This window comes from Colias croceus, chromosome 29 (genome assembly GCF_905220415.1).
Source record: "Colias croceus chromosome 29, ilColCroc2.1".
Lineage (NCBI taxonomy): Eukaryota > Metazoa > Arthropoda > Insecta > Lepidoptera > Pieridae > Colias > Colias croceus.
Genome location: NC_059565.1, coordinates 1,844,320 through 1,861,100, shown reverse-complemented (window position 1 = coordinate 1,861,100; position 16,781 = coordinate 1,844,320). Strand labels below are relative to the sequence as shown.

Genomic DNA, 16,781 nt, shown 5'->3' with positions numbered 1-16,781 from the left:
GACGAAGAAAAAAAATATCTCGGTCTGGCAGGACACAGAAGGCTGATCACTTAATTGTCCCTAAAGAAAATAAATAGGATAGGTTTTATTCCGGAAATCCCACGGGAACGGAACTATGCGGATTTTTTTGTACTACACGGCGGCGGGCTAAGCTGCTGGCGGAAAGCTAGTAATATGTTTAGCTAAATTTTAACAAAAAGCTAACACATATTAACAAAACATTCACATTTACAGCTATAATTTTTATCATTTAGAACATTAAAAAATTCTACACAGATTTTTGGATATTTGTTATAGATTTTATTGATGTGTGTAATGTGTATTATAATCTTCTTGATTATAATCATAAATTATTTCTTTTTAAATTATGATCTGTGTAACTTGCTAGTTAAAAGAAACATCAACTCTGCGAATTTAAACATTTTAATACGACTATTTTTTTCATTATTTTATATGAACTGCCATCTCTATTCATAAGCAAAAACATCAACCACTGAGCTGTAGGGCACAGGCGATCGCAATTCGCAATATGATGGTGTTGGAGGAAATAATTTAGACGAATTAAATTCCGTTTAGCGGCTGTATTGGATTATGCGATGGTATTCGGTTAGGTTGGCAGCACACTGGGTTACAAATTCCATTGAGAATTTTTTTATACATACTATGTTTATTAAAAACTAACTATGCCTCGCGGTTTTGCCCGCATGGCTTCGCTCCTGTTGGTCTTAGCATGATGATATATAGCCTGTATAGCCTTTCTCGATAAATGGGACAACTAACACTGAAACAGTTTTTCAAATCAGACCAGTAGTTCCTGAGATTAGCGCGTTCAAACAAACAAACTTCTCAGCTTTATAATATTAGTATAGATAAAAATGTTACCTTAATAAGTAATTCTGACTTAACTACGTATTCTAGCATCTTAGATAAATATTTTCTACAAACGACATATAAATTATACCTACAGTCCTACAATTGTATCAAAATCCGTTCAGTCATAAGTGGTTATCGCTTGAAAGAGTAACAAACATATGGAACATTTGTACGGGACTTTCGTGTTTATAATATTAGTAGGATAGGAAGTTGGTAAGTGTAGAATAGATATAAAGTTCTCAGTGTACACCAACCCTAACTCACCCTTAGGCTTTGCCATATTTCCACCGTTCCGGCAGAGACATCTCAACAGTTGGCCAGTTGCAAGCAAACCGCAAGGTAAGATTAACACTTTTTAATAAAGAGTGAAATTTTTGAAAGAACCTATTATTAAAGGGAAGATAATTTTTTATAATTTGTTTAGAACAAATTAACCGAACTTTAAAATTACTAGGTACTACTTACTACTTAAATATTAAAAACGAGAAAGTTTGTAAGAACCTATAGGTAGTGTATATACGTGGGTATACAATGTGGAAAATTTCGATAGGCCCTGGAGGGAAAGTACATACTTGAAATTCAGTATTTCGTCGATTTTAACCAATTGTTTTTATTCTTAGTTAGTTCAATTTCCGGTTGATGCAAGTGAATTTTCGAAAATCTTTGAATGCAGTTCTATTTCTTTTTAAAAACATAGGAGTGTACGTTTTCAGGAAAATTTGCTATCTTCAGTATTTCAAGTACTTACTTTATGGTTATTGCATTCATATTATGAATTTGCCAGTCAGTTCAATTCACGGCGTAAACTGGCTGGAAATACGGCCCCTGATCGGATTTGTTTGAAGTTTGAACCTTGGTACCGAAACATATTAAAACCCCAGTTATTATAAAAAGTCTATTCTATGTGTGATAGGTCGTTTTTTTTATTTCCGGTTTTTTTTATAGTGGGGAAATCTTCCAAAGATACCCACGGCCTCCGGGGAAGGAGCCGTGGGTTATGTCGGATTCTTACCGACTAAAACCCATGGGGCCGCGGGTATTTGTTAGAATTCTTCTGCGACCTGATTGACGACCCTGAATAATTCGAATAATCAGCGTTATACTATACTAGCATTCCGTCCGCAACTTTGCACGCTTTGTCTAAAACCTTCCTATTTAATCATCTATCTGTTTAAAAAACAGGATCAAAATCTGTTGCGTAGTTTTAAAGATTTAAGCATGCTTTGGGACAAAGAAAGCGACTTTGGTTTATACTATGTAGTGATTACTATTAAACCCCTAGATGGTCTATCGCCGCCCCGAGTCCATCCCCCTACCAACGGTGTGGCACCGTTTCACAGCACGCGGCACAAAATTCAGGGTCCAGGATCTTATGGAAGAGCAGGTGGAAACAGCAGTTCAGCTCCTGGTTAAGTACTTTATGGCTGATGAGCCACCATGCAAGTATATAGGTAAATAAATGAGCCTGGGTAAAAAATAAGCAACATTTGATGCAATTATCTTTTTGGTAGGCGTTGAAATTGATTACCCAGTTTTTTAAACATTTTAACGTTAACGTAACGTTAGTATTAATAGTTCATTTGAAACATACAAAAAATACTATAAAATTCAAACAATTTATACGAGAACGAGTTTTTTCGAATATTTACTAAAAATAAAAATCCTTAGGCTGGTTGCAGAGCTTGACCGACCGTCAGTGCGTACCGTCGGTCCTGACGATACGCATCAACAATTGTATGACTATGACACTAATGCGCATGACAATACACGTGCGTATGGTCGGTCTAGCTATGAACGGTTTTATGCGTATGTGTCATAGTCATACACATTGTTGTGCGTATCGTCAAGACCGACGGTACGCACTGATGGTCGGTCAAGCTCTGCAACCAGCCTTACACGAAGAACTTACTTGTTTTACGATGTCAAGAAATCTTCCTTTATGCTGTGTTAAAAATGTATTTATTTATTTAGGTATCCACAAATACCCAACGGCACAAGCGAATTTGGAGAAATTGTGGCGTGATACCATTAAAGACAAGTTGTCTCTAGTTTGTGTAGAAGACACAGACAAACCGACAAACATTATCAGCGTCAACGTGTTAACAGTAGCTTCGAATGACGACAAAGAAGAACCATTCAAAGTGAGAAATCATCGCTTGTGAAAGAGAAATCATCGCTTGTGTTGTGTGCAAATCAGTGCTTGCCGCCATTTTTTTGAAGTGAAACTTCTTTATCGGGGTTGGAAAAAAATTTAGTGTAACATTTTTTCGTTACGCGTGACATTTTTCCGTTACGCGCCATCTTTTTCTTATCCCTACCACGCGTGATTCGACGTATTTCTGTAAAGTTGCATATAGTACCTAAATTATTTTTTGAAAAATAAGGTCATAAAGAAGTTTCACTTCTTACGTGTGTACACTATAGTACACGCACACATTTTTTTTTGTTATCAGCCATGTTTTTTTGTCAGTAGAGATTTTTTATTTGCTTTTTTAATTTTATTTTTTTCAGATCGATGCTTAAGATGTTTATTTTATTATAAATTTGCTGCCGTGGAGATATATAAATATAAGTAGGTAAATAAACTGCAAAGTTTTTTATTAATTAGCACAAATTACATAAGTACATACCTAGTACCTACCTATTATAATTAATAATATCATAATGGTATTGTCTCTTTTTTATTATTTTATCTTGCTTGCTCATGTTATGTTGAATCGTACATAAGAAATATTTTTTTTTAATTCAACAGAGCGAAGACAAGATCTGGGCCAAGTTATTCGGCGCTGTTGACATGGTTTCCCGTGGCGTCGATATCTTCGAGCGTTTTGGTGTAAATCAGTACTTGACAGCTTATGGGCTGGTGGTAGACCCAGCTTGGAGAGGCTTGGCGATTGGCAAGGAGATGCTTCTTGCGCGGTAATATTATTTTAATTTTAATGAGACATTATTCATGGTTCACTATGTTTTTTAAACTATTTCAATAATGCTTTGATAAACAACGTAAAAACGTGTTCTGTTCCATTGTTTTTATCCTAATACTCCAAAAAGGGAGTACTTGCTATATGTTTTCATTTCTTTAAAGAGTAGTTATTCTTATGAGTTTCTATGTCATTGCGATTTAACTTTAATACCTACTGGCAGCCTTAACAAAAAAATATGGTAATTTGACAGTAAATTAATAAAATCAATCAAAATTAGGTACCACCAAAGTTTGTGAATCCGTCCAAATTGTAAACAAAAATGAAAAATCCACCCCGTAAGCAAAAACGCTGTATTTGCGACACCGAGGGCCTACTAAAACGCATCACAGGGCACCCACCTCCGTTGCAATCTACGGAAATAAATAAAATACGCCTTGGTCTCTTTACTGAGAGGAATTCTGATGGCACTGCTTATTTAGTACTACGAGGTAATGACATCTACGATCGGTGTAAAAAACGCATTTGTGACGCTGATATTCGTGCAATATACGTATACATCCGGGATTCCCCGAAACGCATCACAAGGCTCGATCTAGCGTACAATAAAATAACAGACGTCGGCTTCTTCAAACTATTGAAGAAACTTCTCGTAAAAGGCCGATCGAGCATTATAAATCTGAACATCATGAACAACAATTTAACGGAGACGTCCATTTTGAATTTATCAAAATACGCGGAGTTTTTGAAACTCAAGTATCTAAGGATCAATGGAAACGATTTCGGCGCAAAGGGTGGTGAATATTTCGCAGACTTTCTAGTTAAAAATAAAAGTCTTGAGTACTGTGATATTGGTGAAACAGGACAGACGCTTACAAGCATAGCCCATATTATTACGGCTTTGAGAATCGACCACGGCGCGAACAGCACTTTGAAAGTACTTGATTTGAGTCGAGTTGTACCATTGTTTAATCGATATTCATATGAAACAAAGTGGCTTGCCTATCACATGGAATACCTGTTAGAGAGAAATAAAACTATCATCGAATTGCATCTGCAAAAGAATGAATTCATCGGGCATGATGTAGAATATTTTATACGCGGTCTGCGCAAAAATAACACTTTACTATACTTGGATTTAGGATATAATAAAATCGGTGATTATGGAGCAGAGTTATTTGCTGAATATCTTAAAGATAATCCTGCTTTAATATTATTAAACATAGCTGGTAATAGTGTTCAGGACACAGGAGCAAAAGCGTTAAGTTTCGGATTACCATTCTCAAAAATACGTGCGTTAGATGTGTCGTACAACAAAATAACAGACGACGGCCTCCAGGATTTATTGAACACATTGAAAAAGGCGTATTATTTACGGTTTTTCAACATATTCGGAAATAAGATTGGCCACGAAACCTGTGTTATAATAGAACGAATGTTGTTAAGCGGTGCGTTATTTCAACATACTATAGATGTTAAATTATATGAAGTAGATGAGGTTTTATATGCAGCGTATTATCCAAACCCTGCTGATAGGAATAAGCACTTATATTATTGTGAAATGGACTTTGGATTCGCCCAACCAATCTATCATATCAAACGTAACGTTTTGTCAGAAAAGAGAATCGTAAAAGTTGACTGTAAACAACGACACAAACTTGATAAGACAGACTTTAATAGATTTTAAATGATAGCTTCTATCACGGGCCTTGAGCGCGGGGACCGAATCGAGAAATTCCGTAACGAAAAAACCTCACGCTCCCCACTCCGACGGACGGAGGTGTGGCTTGAAGGCATAGCATGCAATTGCTTTACCGCGGCAGTCCCCGAGTGACACACGTCTTTTTTTATGTTGTTTTAGTGTAATTATTCTATAATCATGTGTGGAATGTGTTTTTGTTCTTGTAATTAGTTTTTTATAGGTCAATATTAATGTCTCTTTTAAAATTTGTAACGTTTAAAAGAAATAAAAATCTTGATATACCTAATACAATTTTCCTCTTATTTCAAAATGTCGGTTATAATATTAAATAACACGATTTTATAAGCTTCACCTGTATGCTTGTACGTAACCAATTCTCCAAACTCCTTTCCAAACTCTAAACTCCTTTTTGATGAGTGATAAATTCATTGTAAAGAACAATTTTTTTTTTCAGTATACCGCTCTGCAAGGCCTTAGGCATAAAAGTGACGGCGACAGTTTTCACGGCCGCAGCGTCGCAGTCTGTGGCCAAAAAGGCGGGATTCCATGACGTTTTTGTGATGACGTACGCAGAGTTGGCGCGAAAAGGCTTCAATTTTCCCGGCATTGAAGAAAACACGACTTGTTCTAAATTAATGGCTCTTGTTATTGAATAAGTTAAAGATATATAATATCAATTGTTGTTTTGAGGTTATAAATATTTCTAGTCATTTCGAAAACCATGTACCTAGTCCTAATCTTATGCCTGTTAGCTTGTGCAATGTTTGATGATATTAACAATAACGTAGGGAATTTTTTTTTAAGTCCACATTTACGACCATACAAAATATATAAACTAAGACGCTGCAAAATAATAATTTTCATTGAACAATATTTTTCTCATTGTAGAGCGTATTCCGGAAGCATATTGTAAATACTAATTCTTCGTATATATCCTTCTGTTTATCGTTTGAAAACGTGTGTTGTGCTGTGTTAAAGTTCTAACTAGTCTGTCAAACGAGCCGTGTCCCGTAAAAACGGCGGCAAATTAAAAAAAAAATAGTGGTAATTATAGTATACCATAAACTTTATAGTACTGAAAAATACCATCGTGATAGTAATGTTACAGAAATTTCAGAAATAAAGCCAAATACGTAGTAAATAAGTTAATAATATAAGCAAAATGAGCAAAAGTTTTGAACTTTTCACAGATAATAGTGCTGCCATTATGAAGAAACCAGAAAAATTATTATAGATTATTAAATTATGGACACGACTTGGTTGATAGGCTCTATTGGTTGTTGTATCTCGAATACATATAACTAAGGTTTAAACTTTTTAAAGTAGAAAGTTAAATAAGTAATAAGAACATATTATGTATGATAAGCAATGTTATTGCAGTCGTTCAGTTTTATTATATTGATAAATAAACTGAAATATTATATGAAAGTAAATAGTTTGTATTATTTCTTTCTAATCCTGTAGACACAGAAAAAATAAGAGCCATACAATAATTAATTAATAACTAATAATTAGATCATTACTTGATAACACCCTAATTTAAATTATTTTTTAATGTTTATAAAAGTTTACTTATGGTACCTATATAAGGCTGAAGTATATAAAGATATAAAATTATTTTGGCTACATCACTGCATAGTATAAAACAAAGTCGGTATAGCTGTCTGTCCGTTCCTATGTATGCTTAAAACTTTAAAACTACTCAACGGATTTCGAAGCGGTACAAAACTTTCTAACTAGGTGACCATGGCTTAACAAAATAAGAGACAAATTGATTGAAAAGCGAGCGGCTTAGTGTATGTAAAAAATAAACTTAAATATAGTATATATTGTACCCTGAAAGTGTAAAAACCGTAAGTTATAATTTTCATTCATAGCTGAATAATACCATTTTTATCGTAGCCTCATCTCTTACGTTCTCGAGAATTTCGTTTTCAAGTCTTAAATTTAAATATTTTAAAGCGATACATAATTCGTGAGATGGTGCAAAGTTAAACAAAATTCATGGTCACCCTAACTACCATTTCTACTTAATAAACGTTATTGATAGGTTGAGTAATGAGTTGTCAAAATGTTAGACAAGGATCATTCCCTTTTGGGAGACCTCTCGCTCGGACCGTTTTTGGTTAGCTTCCGCTTATAAGGGAAAAGCAACCTTAAGTGTATTGCAATAGATCACATTTTATCAAAAAAATATTTAATTTAATAGTCTATCGTCTTTGATTACATTATGTAGACCTGTGCTGTAGACTCTACATTGTAGAGTGACTCTATGGGCACATAAAAATATGCTTATGCCTCCTCCACACTACTCGCGAAGTTGAACGAGGTTAGACGAATAGAATAATGTAGAGAGGCACTTCGGCTTACTTCGTCCAACTTTACCTCGCCTCAGCCGACTTCCGTTTGTTGTCGGTTTTTGCGCCCGAGTCAAAGGGCACGAAGTTACCTGAAGTTCGTTCTGAATATGAACTTATGCGCTCCTCGCGAAGTTGAACGAGTGTGTAGTGTAGCACCGCGGACTTCAGTCAACTTCGGCCAAGTACTTCGCCGAGGAACTTCGCGAGTAGTGTGGAGGAGGCATTAGAACTTGTTAGAACTTAACTTCTTATAGCTAATTATACCAGAAAAAATAAAAATAAAACTCGATTAATACTTTTGTAACTATTTATTGACACCAATATTAAACTTATATTCTAAATAATAACAAATTAGGTATCTTATGAAATACTTAACTAAACATAAAAAAATCAACACATTTATAGAAAAACTAAAGAAAAAGTTGGTCTATGTATATTATAACGTCCGCCAACTGAAAATATACATAGGCCTTGCATTTATCGAGCAAAAATTATTTTCTACTACTACAGTATAAAAATACTTCCACTTAAATATCTAAACTAATATTATACCTACATAATGAAGAAATATTTTTGTTGGTATTGGTTTAAAAACTTATAAAAATATATATTCGAAAACTCTTTCGCCAGAAAGCTTGTTATTTCTGAGTGAAATATGCAATACGAGTACCTATTCTGTTATTACAAGTGTAGAGTCGAGCCGAGCAGGTAGTTTAACATAATGTTATAGCGACGAAAGTTTTATTGTTTAGTGTAAGAATACCGTTTTGTGGTCGAATTTTTCTTTCTAAATGTCTCATAGAGAACTTGAATGCTATAAAACTAATTAATATTACATGGATTTCATTAAAAAAAGGACTGGACCGATTATAAAAAATATATAATTATTATAGAGTCGAGGGCCGAGGCTCTATTTTATATTTCTAGAGCGTATGATCTAATAAGTAAAAAGGTAACGCTAGGTAAGAGCTAGCGCGCAAGAGCAACTTTTGTCTCCGCAACTATTTAGTCTCTCCCATCAACTGTATGGGGAGTTGCGTCGCTACGTGCGCGCACTTTCTTACTAGCCCATAGAGTTGATGGGAGAGACAAAATAGTTGCGGAGACAAAAGTTGCTCTTGCGCGCTAGCTCTTTACCTAGCGTTGCCTTCCATGCGTGGCACGTCAAACTTCAGCTGTCTCTTTTGCGCTCACGATAGTTGAATCATGCCATCTCACTTTGACGTCTAATCGTGTGTGCGTGTACCGTTTTTGAAGACAGAATATTGTATTGGTAACGTACTTACGTACGTATATAAAATCATTGCATAGAGCAGACATAAACAGGTACTAGGCACTTTAAATGAAAATATCATTGGGTTAGGTAATCACTTACTTTATTTTGTAATCTAAGGGTAATCAAAACGTTTAGGACATAAAGTAACCCATTCACTGCGAGACAATGCTGCCATAAATGAAAATATACAAAGCTTATCTGTTGGATATAATGACGTCAAGCGATTCGCTTAAAATTCGCCAATCGGAAGATTTCAATGGGCTCACGGATGGTTGGATGACCAATAAGAATTGAGCAGAGAAATCATTCTTGGCGTTTCTCTATCTATTGATATTTATGACACTCTAACCCTGTAGCGATTTTAGCAAGCGCTCTATCGATGTGAAAACTCTTAAAATCTTTGTGAAAAGTATAAAATTAAAATCTTAAATATGCATCTAAAAATAATCTTTCTACACACTACTTTCCAAAATTCTTTTAAAATCAACTAAAAGGGTAAAACTCTTACTAAAATGTAATAGGTATAAATCTTCCTATATCAAATCAATCGCGTCATAATGTTCAAATACACACTAAAAAGGTAAATATCTAAAAACTATTATAACTTATCTAGCACTCGCGATAATCATATCCTATGCACGCCCTTATATTTCGCTGCAGAAATGTACCTTTGTCCACCCCATGTATTCCTTTATTCTATTTTTAAGCTATGTTTATACTTATGCAAAAGATACAGTAGGTAATTCAAAATTAAAAAAGTTAAAAAAAAACAATATTTTTTAATGTAGAAAAGTCAGGTTAGTAATACAATATAAAATTCAAGAATGGTTTATATCGATACAATTACATTCAGACCGTTTTTTGTTAAAAAAACGAATTTTTAAATGTTTTTAACCGAAAAACAGATTTCTAGATGTTTTATATGTGTTGTAGGTATGTTCTAGTGCTCTCCAAGATTACATAAACATACATTAGATTTCTTAGGTACTCTTTTTGAGAAACAGAACAAAAAATAATACTTTTTTTAGAAAAAATAACTAAAAATCGCCTTCAAATAGTCAATCCTAAACCAAATTTAAATGGGATTTCAAATAATAAAAGAATTATCAAAATCGTTTTACCCAATCACAATGAGTAATTCTGAGATAACAAGCCAAAAAAAAAAATACAAAAAATACAGTCGAATCGAGCATTTGCTGCTTTTTTTGAATTGGGTTAAAAAGAAAGAAATAATTTTCCAAAATGTCGAGCGCTAAAGTAACACGGAGAGAGGTAAGTTTGACTACTGCTATTTTATTTCTTTATTTCAGATATAGGTCCATGCAAAATCATACTAATACATATTATAAACGCGAAAGTTTGTAAGTATGGCTGTTTGTTACTCTTTCGCGTAAAAACTACTGAATGGATTTTTTTTTCAATATTATAGTTTATGCTTCAGAATACAAAATCTATAGAAATACTTGATTTTACCCGCGGGTGAAACCGCGCGGCACAGCTAGTAAGTAGTACAAGATGTTTATGTAAACTACATAACTTCAATTCATGTAGTAGGTAACTATGTATATAATATATCTACATACAGAATAATTAATAGTAAAGATTTTTGACAACTTGAAATTCGGATATTTTATTACAAAGTAACTTATTAAAAACTAGCTTTCCACCCGCGACATCACCCGCGTTTTCAAAGAATAATAGTTCCCGTTCCCATGGGATTTCTGGGATAAAACCTATCCTATGTGTTAATCCAAGTTACCCTCTGTATGTGTGCTTAATTTCATTGTAATCGGTTCAGTAGTATTTGCGTGAAAGAGTAACAAACATACATACACATACATTCATCCTCACAAACTTTCACATTTATAATATTAGTAGGATAGGATAGGATTAGTAGGATTGTAGGACTAAAGATTCGCATTGAAAAGAGTTAGCAACTAAACTTTATATCAATCGATTTTGAAGTCAAGAGCTAATTTTACATAGTTTGTAAAGCAAAAAATAATTAAATTTGGTTTTGTTGAAGAAAATATATACTATTTTTTTTTTTTTTTTTAACTAAAATCTAAAAAAAACCGCCGTCAAATTGTCAAAACTGAAACTTATATATATATTATTAGCCACTAGGCAGGCACCAGCTTGCAAATAAAAAAAAAATATTATCAAAATCTGTTCACCCAGTCAAAAGTTCTGAGGGACCTACCTAACAAAGCCAAAATAATAGTTGAAATGAGAACCTCCTCCTTTTTTTGAAGTTTTTTTACAAATACTCACTATAAAAGGTTAAAAAAGCCACTTTTCTGTCAGTTTGTCTTTATTATATGTAGGTATATGAAATAAAAGCAATTAATATTATTGAAAATACTTAAATCACCTCTTTTTTATATTATTTTTGAAGTTGAATCATTATTTTTTACCTTATTTATTTAAATTGTCAATTTTACATCAAATATATGAAATAAATGGATTTCAAATTAAATTAAGAGAAACACAAATAGTATACATATTAGCTAGCACAATCAAAATAATATGTATGTGTGTTCTATTGTTACTATAAAATGACTGAGACCAAAATCTAAACGTTTTTTTGACTGTAAACCTCTCTGATATAAATTTTTCAAATTAATTTTGTTTTAATTATATTGCAATAAAAACAATAATTAAATTAGTTAATTGTTTTTTAGAATTAAAATCATTTGTTAATTGATTTGCATGAGAAAATATTTAAAAAAAAGTTATCGGCCAAAAACCTTATATTTTTATATACCATCGTAACTACAACTCAGTTATATTTTGACAATTTTAAATAAACAAGGTATATAAAAACATTTCGCCATATCTCATGAAATTATTTAAATAGATAGTTTCATGTTATATCTTTAATAACTTGCATCAAACCAGATTCTCAAGTACTGTGTGGTAAAAAAAGTTTTAAAACCATATATTTTTGTCATAGATTAAAATATGTTTAAAAAAAATACAAAATGGATCACGGACTGTAAATTTTAATAGATAAATTGCTAGATATTAAATTTATTGTCAAAATAAATGAAATTTTGAAAAAAAAAATACGGGCCGAATTGCGAACCTCCTCCTTTTTTTAAGTTGGTTAAAAAGCATATATTTTTCGAAGAACAAAGGCATTTTATTGATAAAAACAATGCTGAAGTTTTAAGATTTAATTTAATACAACATAGTGCACATGTAACTATAATATTTTATCAGAAATAGCTCTATGTAGAGCCAAATTAATGACAATATCGATTGGTGTAATAATACAAGTTTGTCTTATTTTACAAACACACAGTATAGCAACCTTACTCTTAGGGCTGATTTTTCAATCATTGGTTAAAACTTATTCGTTAAATAACGTATTAAACTACCATTTCAAAAATATTTTCTACTTGCTTTTATTTGTCAGTTTATAGGTGATATTTTAATATTATCGTGTAATACTTTATTGGACGGGTAAGTTTTAACTAAGGATTGAAAAATCGGGCCTTAGAAGATTTACAATACAAGAACTGCATAGGTGCTTGCAAAATATACGCTTTAAAGAACCAATATTATTACAAGCAGTTTCAAGATGACTTGTAATAAATATTAGTCCTTTAAAATATTTTATAAACACAGATGGATGTAAAAATTGCTACACAGTTTAAGTCAATTGCAAGAGCGAGCTTTGCTGAATTTTCGCATTGGATTTTGTCAAAATTATTGTGAAAAGGAAGGGCTATGCTAAACTTGATGATAGTGATTTGAAAGGGCTGAATGGGTGTGATAAAGGATTTTCTATGGGGGTGTTGAGTAAAAAATTTATATATTATATTTTGCGGGAAAATTGTTTATGAATGTTTAAGATAATTGTGAAAAAAAATTTGCAAAAATGTTGAATCAAGATTGTTTCTTTTAACTTCCCACAAGGATAGAATTTCAAAAATAAAATAATGAAATGAACACAAATAAAAAATAAAATAAATCGCAAATCAATAGCTGTGCTTGCTGAATTAAAAAAAATTAAAAACCAAAGAAAACTAAATTAGGTTTTACCGAAAAACTCCAAACGTTTACCCAACAGCGCTGAGAATTGTTCCAGCTGTGTGAACTCTCTGTTATACTGCCTATTGTAAGACGACGGAGTATAGAGATTAGAGGCATTCGGAGATGTGGAAGTCAATAACTTCAGTACTATAGACTCAATCTTAGAATTCCTCTTGTCAATTTGAGCAATTTTTACACCCAACGCTTCTGTGTTTAATATCATTTTCTGCAGCTTATTCCTGCTATGCTGCATGCCAAACTCCATGATATCACAGTGCTTGCATTTCTTTGGGTACGGGCCCAATTCATGGTCCATAAGCGTGTCCGATTCAAGTGTGGACCATGATCGCTTTAATGCATTGGACGATAACAAGTCCAAGTATGACTCCTCGAAGCTCCTCATGGGCATTAATGTTCTCTCTATATCTTTAGGGAGCGGTGGCGGAGGCTTCTTGAATGTGAAGTCGGGGGCCGGTTCCTCGGGAGGCGGCGGCGGAGGCGGCGGCAGCGGTGGGGGCGGCGGCGGCGGTTGCAGCGCGAGGGCTGCTGAGGCACTCATGGGAGATGCCTCAGACATTTGACTATTAGTAGTTCTTTTATGCGTGAACGCATGAGGAGGCAGATAACCAGTTCTGTAGAAGTTCTGCTCCTCAAACACGTCCGCATGAACATATTTGCAGTTTGCAAACTTGCAAACTTTCGTTTGGAAGTCCCGACAGAACGTATACACGCCGACTAGCTGGGACACATCGAATATGTGCGCAAACCGGCACGTGCCGATTCTTTTGCACGTGCCACGGATGTAGTCGCGGCATATAGTCACTCGGGGCTTCACATCTTCTTGCTCCGGTTGCTCTTGCGTAGTTTTGTCCTCACTTTCGTAAGGCCCGTACGCTCCGGTGTATTCATGGTCTTCGACCTCTTGTTTCACGGTAACGTTCCAAGGTTCGTCCGGCGGAGGCGGTACGGGCGGCAAGGGCGGCTGGATTTCCGTCTTTTTTTCTGGGTTGATGTCAGGCGGCGGGGGAGGCGGTGCCTGAGCCACTTCAGCTGACTCACTGCGATCCATCTTCGACCGTATAAATTTCTTCATCTTTTTAAGATTCGGAGACGATTTAAACTTAATCAAGTGCTCTGCTACGCCTACTCGTCTAGGTAAATTTGCACCTGCGCACGACTCCTGCATTTACATCGATTTGTACGGAATTGCATTCACTTTGTTATTGTTCCAGGAATACAAATCGATAGCATCTTATATAAACCGAAATGATATTTTATCTTCGGTTAACTTAAAACATGTGCAACGAATTTCATCATCATGATTGAAGCTAAGGAATTATTTTAGCACAATAAATTATTAATCCCATTTATTCACATTATTGTAAATTTAGCAACGATTTCCTTTGTATAACACTTCGACAAGTGACAACTGACAGAACGCCATCTTTGTGTCTTTGTGTTGCGTTCATTTCAGCCATTGGCCGTTGGCGTGCTATTTATTTTGAGATTTTGACAATATAGGTACCACAGAATAGGTACTACAATGGACAAAAGTTATTAAAATCAGCGATATGCTCACAATAATCTACTAATGATGCCGAAGAAGATAAGAAGAGAAGTTGTACTTAATAAAATTTACAAAACTGATGTTATGGCATTTTTATTATTTTCTATAAAAGTAAAGTAGTAAAGAACAATACAATATACCTACTACCAGTGCAAACTTAGCACCCCATCTATGGAATTTTGGGTTGAAAATGACCTTGATCGTTAGGTCCCCGTTAGGTCCTTTAAGGTCCCACAATTTTTTCGTTAGGTCCCCTTTAGTTTTTTTTTTAATAATTTTTTAAATTTTAGGTATAAAAAAATGCAACTTTAGCACCCCATCCATAGAATTTTGGGTCAAAAATGACCTTAATCGATAGGTCTCCGTTAGGTCCTATAAGGTCCCACAATTTTTTCGTTAGGTCCCCTTTAGTTTTTTTTTAATAATTTTTTTTTTTAATTTTAGGTATAAAAAAGTTACACTTTAGCACCCCATCCATAGCAAAATTGGCAAATTTTATCAAAATCGTATTCTTTACCGTTAGGTCCGTATAGGCTCATCATTGAAATTGTTGAATTATTTATTTTATTAAAATTATAAAATAATGAAAACCTGCGCATGCGCCTTAGAGCATTAAGGCATGCGCACATCATACATAAACAGCGCGAAATTTAAAATCGTATCGTTTCATTTATTAAATAAATCTATTGTTCTGAGAGTGCTTATTTATTAAAAACCTACTTTTCAACCTAGACTTAAAATAACTATTAGTGTATTAGTGTCAATCTATGGTGTATATATATTTTTTGTAGCGGCCACAGGACCACACTATCTGGAATGTCATCGCGGCGTTTCTGCGTAGAGTCAATGGTAACTTAGGTTATAGTTGGAAATAAAGTTTTGATACTTTAATTTATTATTACGAGCTTTGTTTTTTTGAGAGATTAACAACCTCTTCATCTATATAATATTATATATATGTAATCTGGTACTGTTATCTGATACAGATAAAAAAAAGAACAGCTAGTGAAAGTAAGAAAAAACATAATAAAATACAATTAAATTTTGTTTAATCAATATAATCATATTAAATCTAAAAGCCGCGTTCAGCCGCGAATAAAGAATAAGAATCACTATCATTATCTCTGACATCATTAACTCTTCCATGTCTGCAGATATTCCATCTTGTTTTTTTTTTTTGTACTGCTCTTCAACATGAATAACATGGTTCGGTCAAAGAATAAATCTCGTCGAGATACTGATTTTGTGTCTTTAAACATTTTGAACGGACCAGATCGTTCAATTTTATATTGTTGCTTGAATAGTTTTTAACTTGATTACTGGTATCATCCATGCAAAATAATAATATTAAACAAATCATACCTACTTATAATAATGTGCAATGCAATCAAGATGAAAAGCATCAAAATATCAAGTCACACTTAACAATGCATTGAGATATTTCTCGTAAACACTCTTGTTTTTCCTTGAAAACTACATCTCTTTCAAATTGTTTCATTTTAAATTTATTAATCATAGTTTAAAGTTTTCGTCATGTTTTCAACCACATTTTCAACTCAGTTTTCAAAAATATATTTTTTTTAATTTTTTTTTTCTAGAAATCACTAAAATCCTAAGCTAAAATCGCAGAAAAAAAAATCACTTTGACAAGCTTTGACACATCAACAACTCAGGTTTTAATGACAGTTAACTGTCAAGAGTTGCCAAATAAATTTTCGAAATAAAAAGCCAGTTTCATCTTTCGGACGTGACTAGTATAGATTTATTTATTGATTTAAATTTAATAAATGAAACGATACCAATTTAAATTTCGCATTGTTTATGTATGATGTGCGCATGCCTTAATGCTCTAAGGCGCATGCGCAGGTTTTTATTATTTTATAATTTTAATAAAATAAATAATTCAACAATTTCAATGATGAGCCTATACGGACCTAACGGTAAAGAATACGATTTTGATAAAAGAGCATGGGACATTTTAGTATGAAGCCTGGTATACCTACCAATTTGCGATAAAAAAAAAAGTCATTTTGGCGGCAAG

At 33.5% G+C, this 16,781-nt stretch overlaps 3 protein-coding genes across 3 annotated transcripts; 2 read left to right on the top strand and 1 right to left on the bottom strand.

Annotated features, from left to right (window-relative positions):
* Positions 1-2,155: 2,155 nt before the first annotated feature.
* On the top strand, positions 2,156-6,152 carry LOC123704290. Its single transcript, XM_045652604.1, has 4 exons — positions 2,156-2,324; positions 2,845-3,014; positions 3,626-3,792; positions 5,951-6,152. Exons 1-4 carry the CDS (start codon positions 2,156-2,158, stop codon positions 6,150-6,152), a joined length of 708 nt encoding a protein of 235 aa, XP_045508560.1.
* LOC123704288 (leucine-rich repeat-containing protein 34-like) lies at positions 4,117-5,481 on the top strand. Its single transcript, XM_045652601.1, has one exon. The coding sequence runs from the start codon at positions 4,117-4,119 to the stop codon at positions 5,479-5,481; it is 1,365 nt and encodes a 454-aa protein (XP_045508557.1).
* A 6,144-nt stretch (positions 6,153-12,296) lies between the features above and the next one.
* On the bottom strand, positions 12,297-14,798 carry LOC123704398 (formin-like). Its single transcript, XM_045652760.1, has one exon. The coding sequence runs from the start codon at positions 14,357-14,359 to the stop codon at positions 13,172-13,174; it is 1,188 nt and encodes a 395-aa protein (XP_045508716.1). The 5' UTR covers positions 14,360-14,798; the 3' UTR covers positions 12,297-13,171.
* Positions 14,799-16,781: the final 1,983 nt, after the last annotated feature.